Below are 7361 nucleotides of genomic sequence, written 5' to 3'. Positions count from 1 at the left end.
CTAATTCTCAAACTCATCACAGATTTGCTAAAGCTTAGGCCTTAGTGCAACTATTTCACGACCATAGTCAAGTGGATAATAAATTTTTAATTGAAATTTTCCAAAAGCTTACTTATAATTCCTTTAACCTGGTAACCCATTTTTTTCTTCTAAAGGTAATTAAGAGTGTACTTTCTTTAGATACAGATTTTGAATTTGAATTTCCTAGGAGGCAAATCAATATAATTGCTAACTCTCTAGTAATTAAGGAACCGAGTTTTATTTTTATTGAATAAAAAATCAAAGAAACTTGGGTGGCAAAAGAAAATTTATTAAACATGTAACATAAGATCACATCATGGTAGAGAGCTTGAGTTGCATTGAGGCATGCACCACAAAGTGCTATCGACAAGAGAATGGAAGAAAACAATGGTATAGTCAAGTCTTTGAAACCTGTTGTGACCAATGGAGATATGAGTCACTGACTAGTGAGTAGCAGTGGGAGATTTGTGAAAGAGAGAGAGCCTATTATCAGAAAGCCTTGACTTGTAGGCAGCACTCTTGTATTCTCGCCATGTCAACTCTCTATACAAACTTTCTTCTTCACTTGACATGAGAGAAGGTAAAGGAGCAATCTTTTCATTCAAGGGTGGTCCTCCAAAGTATATCATTGACAATCTTGACATGCTTGAGTCAGCCAATACCCTGTGCTTAACACTTTTAAACCTCCCATTCGTCATCACCTGAACCAAATTTACATTTTTAATCACATAATCCAAATTACCCTTTGGTGAAAATTCCCAGGTGATCCACATGCAATGCCACATCCGAGTAAAACAACAAATTAATGGCTGGCAGATTATGATATGAAAAAACGATTGACTTGTAGGGAGATAGAAACAATTTCTTATACAGAATTGTATTACTCCCTCAGTATACCATAATAAAATACATGTTATATTAAAAGGAAAAATGCATTTCAAAATAAATATCATCTTAAATTTTCAATATAATGACTCTGTTGATTTAATTTCTTTTTCTTCTAAAAGCACTTCCTTTTTAATAAAATAAACATTTTTTTTACGTGTTTGTCTAAACTTATTTTTTTAGAATAAACAATTTTTTTATTCTTTTTAAAAGACAACTTTTATCTACTTCTTAAAAATAAAATTTAAAAGCATTTGGTTTAAAATACCTATTTTTAAGTTTAAATAAAGAACCACAATATTAGTTACCAAATTTTTATTTATACCTATAATAATCTTATGTAGAAATTAGTTATTGTATTACATTGTTTCTAGTAAAAATTAGTAATAAGATTAAGTTTGTAAAATTATTATCTTCTTTCATCTATTTATTAACTTTTTTTTATATATGTGACATTTATTATAAAAGAAATGAATATTTGTTATGTATTTTAATAATTTTTTTTTATGATTTCTCGCTCTTTCTATCACATTGATCGTCTTAATAAAATCGTATTATATACTTTTGTATACATTTTCATAATTCATTTTTTATTCCTCTTCTTCACAACTTCTATATTTTGATAATTTCTTCACATTACTCATCCATACATATATTGCTTTTACAAATATTTATAGAATAATATAAACGTTTTAATATCAACCATCATTCAATTATAAACTATCATACACAACAAACATATTAATTTTTATAATAATCAAAGTTATAGGAAAGTGTTGAAATGGGTATTGTACCTGCAAGAGGTCACCAACACTGAGGAAGAAGGAAGTGTGATCAGGAGGGATGGAAACCCAAGTCCCATCTTGGAGACATATTTGCAGTCCTGATGTGTTGTTGGATCTGAGGACAGATATTATTTGTGGGTCTGTGTGCTCTCCAAACCCAATCAAATTTCGTCCACTCAATGCTTCTACTTCAACACTCAGCTCTGGACATGCTGGGTAACGATTAATCCTCAAGCAGCTATCACTTCTCTCATCCCTTATCAGCCTGCTAAACACTTCCCTTGATCCAATCCCCAACCCATCACCCATTAGTTCCAACACTTCACTGCACACCTTCTTCACTGCCCTTGTATACTCCTCCACACCACTCCTTCAAAGTTAAACAATATCACACTCTTAACAAAAATATCACCATGCTTTATTCAAAATTTATAAATACATATAAAATAAAATAATAAAAAAAAGATAAAAAAAGATAAACACCAGGGGACTCTGTTTTGAAAAGATATGATCAATTACCGAAAACTTTGTGGGTTTTGGTGAAGAAGGAAAAGTGTCTTGGGGGATACGACTTCAGGGTTGGTGGTGAAGAGAAGGTACTCAAGCCAACCCATGTCACCGTTGGTGCCGATTCTCTTGCTGCCATATCCATAAGGATCGGGAGGTCCAGCCTTATCCTTGTGGAACTGGGGTTGCACGAAAAACTTTAAAGCTTCATTCTCCAAACTAGTCATCAACTCCAAGGGAACACCATGGTTAACGAGCTTGAAGAAACCAACGTGTTGGCAGGCCTCAACCATGAGCGTCTTGGCCTCAGGGTGTGCGAGATCAACCACTGGAACACCCGTGAACATGCTCGAGGGCTTGCATGATGCTTTCACGAGGAATAACTCGTTTAATGCAGCAGGGTGCGAAAGAACAACCATGGCTATATATGTGTGTTATTGCTTCACAAAGAAAACAAGAGAGAGTTTATGATGCATGAAGGGTGAGAGAAAGATAGAGAGGCGTTACGAACTAGCCTCTCATTGTCTTCGTCGCATGTTTATATATACTATCGACCCACAAATCTATTTCTTCTTTTTAAGCATTTTTCTCTTTCTTAACGTTATTTTAACTTCTATTAATCTATAATAATTCTACAAAGAATTAGAAAACCTGGAAAATTTGTTTATAGAATAAATCATATTGATTTTATGAGATTATATATACGTAATCTTTCTTTTCCTTGTGTAATATTTTATAAATAATTAAGGGTTAACATTAGGATATAGAAAAAAATAAGGTATGTATTTGCAATTTTACCAAACCTCGTAGGTTGTATGTAATTTACTCGTGTTCATATTATTATTCAATTATGTATTGCTATTTATGATAAATTTAAGGATAGTTATATTAAATTCCGTACTTTATGATAAATTTAAGGATAGTTATATTAAATTCCGTACTAAAATTAAATTCTAAAAATTGTTATATTAATAGTGTATAAAGTTTGAACTTCTGTATAGTGTCATTTTGTTATATGTAAATTCAGAAAAATTTAAACGAAAATATTAAATGTAAAAAGACCGATGGAGTGCTATATATGTTATACATAAATACTGTTCAAAAAGCATATTCAATGTATTTGGGCTATTTTTTCAACGTTCCAACTCACTTTAGTAACACTAATGAATTGACAGATAGGATAACTTTCATTTTTCAACCAGAATATTCATCCTCATGTAATTAATATTTATATATGAAGCTGATGTTAATATTAACTGGAAACACTTACGCCGAGTGTACTTATAGAAAAAAGTTACATATAATTATGTGAAGTTATAAAAATTACGTTTATTAAATCCTGTTTCTATACGAGTGTATTTAAATTCATCTAATATTTTGTAAACCGTAGTTTCAAGTAATAAACGGGATATATTACTCTGTTTTAATTTCCTTTTCATTGTTGTTTTGCAACAGAATGGTAGAAGAATTAGGAACAAGTGAGTAGAAAATTAGAAATCGTGATATTGGAAATCCTCGTAAGATATGTAATTTGACAAATATATTGACTTTCTTCTAATATATTTCTTACTTTCATAAAATCGCATCTTATTTTTAATTCCCATAAAATCATATCTTTTTTTTTTTTATACTATCACACTTGTCTTAATATAATATTAATTACTTTCTTAAATAGTGCTCAATTATGATATTATTATTTATTTTAAATTGATTATTAATCATTAATTTTTAATTTATTAATATTCAATGAAATAAAATATTTTATTATTAAAAATATACTTTATATATATATATATATAAGATTTTTTTTCAACATTTGACCTATTTAACGAAAGTAGCCGTACGAGATATTTCCTAATTTTGCAACAAAATCTAGTCGCTTTCGAAATGGCTAAGGCACCCCATTCGCCTTTCTGGGGTGGTGCGGTACAGTGCTTAATGCAGAGAAACAGTGGATTGATATATTATTTTCTCCAAGAGAAATTAATATGTAGTCAATTCAAGAAGATTCTTTCGACCTTTTCAGTAAAATTATTTATGTCCATGGTGTAGTCAATTTGATCTGCAACTGCAAAGACCATATATTAATTTGATACTAATATCTGCAATTGCCAAACCGACCATCCACTCATCTTTCATATATCATAGCTTTTGAAATATGCTACCGAAGTACTCTTAAACTTATTTTTATTATTAATTAGAACTTATGTAAAACTTATTAAAGAGGAAAATATTTTTCTTATTAATTAGAGTATATTTGGTCTAGCTTATTTAAAATAAAATAAAATAAACATGTAAACTTATTTTTGTTAACTGTTTCAAAGAACTATAATAAAACAGAAATTGTTTCTTATAAATAATATATATCTTACCAAACATACGCATATTAAGTCTTACTTTTAATTTAGTAAATTATAAATAAATTTTGTAACATTTTATTTTTATAGGCTTTAATTAATCATTTTATGATATATGTTGTTTAATTGTAGATAAGTTGTATGTATTGTTGTTTTAGAATTTTAAGGATCAAAGAATTTTTGAGAGTTAGGTTGTTTCTTAGATTGTGTTCAGTTAAGGTCAAGTTGACAATATTTAGGAGAAGGTATTTGAGATTTTTCTTTAAACATGAATTTCATAAGTTTGTATCTTAAAAAAAGTTATAGAGATATGACTCTAATGTCAGAAAGATCCTTTGCTTCTTCTGATTCTGCAAGAACCTTTTAGATCCTTCCCTTAATTGAATAACAGTCGTAGATTAGAGGATTCGTAGCATAGGAGTTGAGAAATCAAGGTAAGGGAAGTTTTCGTACTACGACCCTAGGAACTTCCTTTCTTCCTTCCCTTTTCTTACTTTCAAAGTGATTTATTGATTGATAACTATTGAACTATACTTGTTTGTTTCTTGGAATTACCATTTTGTGGCTAAAATTGATTGAAATCAAGAGATGAGAACTTGTTGTTTAAGCATCATTATTGAAGGTATTTTGGAGGAGAATTGGTGATTCTTGAAAGTTTATGGTTACATTTTTCTTGTACTGGAATCATGTAATTGTGGTATGTATATGTTGATATATGGAATTATGTCAGTGTGGTATGTATATGTTGATATTAAGAATGCGTATTGGTTTGTTATGAGTTTCTTGCAGGTTGAGCTAAAATCACGATTATGTCAAGTGTAAAAATCGTTATCATGTCAAGAATGATGCAAGTCAAGGAGTTCTCTATCTCATTTGGGTGTGAATTAGTTGGAAGTTCTCTACTTGGTTACGCTAAACGTGCAATGAGAGGCATCTGGCATGCACAATGCACGATTACTTGAGGAGTTCTCTGACTTAGTAACATTGAGCGTAGGATTGGTAATGTCGAGCATGATCAAGTTAGTAGTTTTCTGTCTGGACGACACCGTACAGGGTTTTGTAGCGTTGAGTGTGGGTTAGACAGAAGCTCTCTACCTAAATGACATTAGACATGAGTTTTGTAACATCGAGTGTGGTGCACATAGAGACTCACTTTCTCATTTTCGTCGAACGTTGGTGAAATGACTTTCTGCATGGGTGAGCTAGAAGCTCTTTATCTCACCAATGTCGAGCATGGGTTGAATGGTGTTGAATATGGTCATGCTGAATGAAAATTTGTAACCTAGTTGATTAAATGTTGAAAGTATGTTGAATGTTTATCTTATATATGTTGATGATTGATTCTAGTTCATTATGTATTTATTTATGACGATATATAATGATGTTTAAGTTGTTTAATTTAGAAGTTACCTATTGATGGAAGTTGATTAAGTTGAAGTTGCATGTTGCTTAAGTTGTATGGACATGTGATGCATGTTTAAGTCGAGATATATAAAAATTAGAGGAGAGTAAAATTGTTTTAAAAATTAAAATATCACATTGTATGGTGCTTCGAGAGCCCAAAGTTGAAAACCTTTCAGTGAGCAATTTATCTCTTAAATCTAAAGTTGTTTTTAAGTTGTCTTCTCTATGTTTTTATGTAAAATAATATAGGGGTCAAGTTGAGCCATACTGGCTAAGAAGCAACTAATTGGGTAAGGTATGAAGTTGAGAGATAAAATTATTAACTGGTTACTAAAAAGGTGCATAGTGTTTGAAGGGTAGATGATAGACTAATTCCAAATTAGGTCGTGGTAGGCTTACACCCAAGATGCTCTATCCCTGATAGTAGTATTGGACTTTTCTAATTTAAGTAACGAAACCTAAGAAGCCAAAATGAGTTGTTAAACAAGTGCTTGAGAGACTTGAAGTCATCTACACTTGACCTGGAAGAGATATGTCAGACGTTATGGTTCAATAGGGTCAAATCACTTAGACTATTCACCTTAGTTGTAAGAGATCATCATAAGATGATATGTATGATGATACATTAGTTGTTTAAGTTGTCTAAGTTGTTAAAGTTGCATTAGAAGTTACTTATGTTGATAATGTTGTAGTTGTTGTAAGTTGTGATTGATTGAAGTTGTGGTTATGTTTTAAGTTGGAAACTAATATGCTGCTTTGAGTTGATTTTTAATTGATGAAGTTATTACTTCTTTATGTTGTTATTATGTTGATGATTCTTTCATAAGCTTACCCAAAAAAATTCATATTATTGGGCTGCATTGGTTATACTTGGTATGAGAGCAGGGTAAGATTAGATTGGATGGTTCTATTGGTAGATGATCTTACTGGAGATGACCTAGTTTTAGTTGTACTATTTTAATATAATACTTGTATATAGACACTTGACTGACAATAGGATTATTTTATATTCAGAAGTGTATATTTGATGTATGTTGTATACATGTATAGGGTTTATATGTAACCTTATAAGAGACATTATATTTTTCAATTATATTGACAAGAACTATCTTATATTTTCTGCGTCCTATACATATATTTGTTACATAAATATTCAAATGTTGTAGCGTGAGAATCCTAGTATAGCTGAATACTTTATGTTTTTCACTGTGTAATGTTATATTATACTAAGTACAGTGAAATATCGGATTGTTGTAAATTTCAACTAATAATTCATTGATATATATATATATATATATATATATATATATATATATATTAGTTTCTTTGATTTATTTTCAAAATGCAAATTTTCTATTTTCATAAAATATATCTATCATGTTTTGTTTTCGGTGTTTTAAAA

General features: G+C 30.2%; 1 protein-coding gene across 1 annotated transcript; it reads right to left on the bottom strand.

Moving 5' to 3' along the window:
• Positions 1-289: 289 nt before the first annotated feature.
• Positions 290-2708, bottom strand: LOC109818940 (gibberellin 2-beta-dioxygenase). The gene is made up of 3 exons (XM_020384492.3): positions 2211-2708; positions 1701-2061; positions 290-722 (listed from the first exon to the last, which is right to left on the bottom strand). The coding sequence occupies exons 1-3, from the start codon at positions 2615-2617 to the stop codon at positions 465-467; spliced, it is 1026 nt and encodes a 341-aa protein (XP_020240081.2). The 5' UTR covers positions 2618-2708; the 3' UTR covers positions 290-464.
• Positions 2709-7361: the final 4653 nt, after the last annotated feature.

Source organism: Cajanus cajan, chromosome 2 (genome assembly GCF_000230855.2).
Source record: "Cajanus cajan strain Asha chromosome 2, NIPB_CcT2T_4, whole genome shotgun sequence".
Taxonomy (NCBI): domain Eukaryota; kingdom Viridiplantae; phylum Streptophyta; class Magnoliopsida; order Fabales; family Fabaceae; genus Cajanus; species Cajanus cajan.
Note: the sequence above shows the minus strand (reverse complement) of the source record. Positions and strands in the feature narration are given on the sequence as shown.

Excerpts from the sequence above, each read along its gene's own strand:
- LOC109818940 (XM_020384492.3), bottom strand. The coding sequence starts at position 2,617 with ATGGTTGTTCTTTCGCACCCTGCTGCATTAAACGAGTTATTCCTCGTG. Across the intron at positions 2,062-2,210 it reads CAAAACCCACAAAGTTTTCG|GAGTGGTGTGGAGGAGTATA; the intron begins GTAATTGATCAT and ends TTAACTTTGAAG. Across the intron at positions 723-1,700 it reads GTGTTGGTGACCTCTTGCAG|GTGATGACGAATGGGAGGTT; the intron begins GTACAATACCCA and ends AATTTGGTTCAG.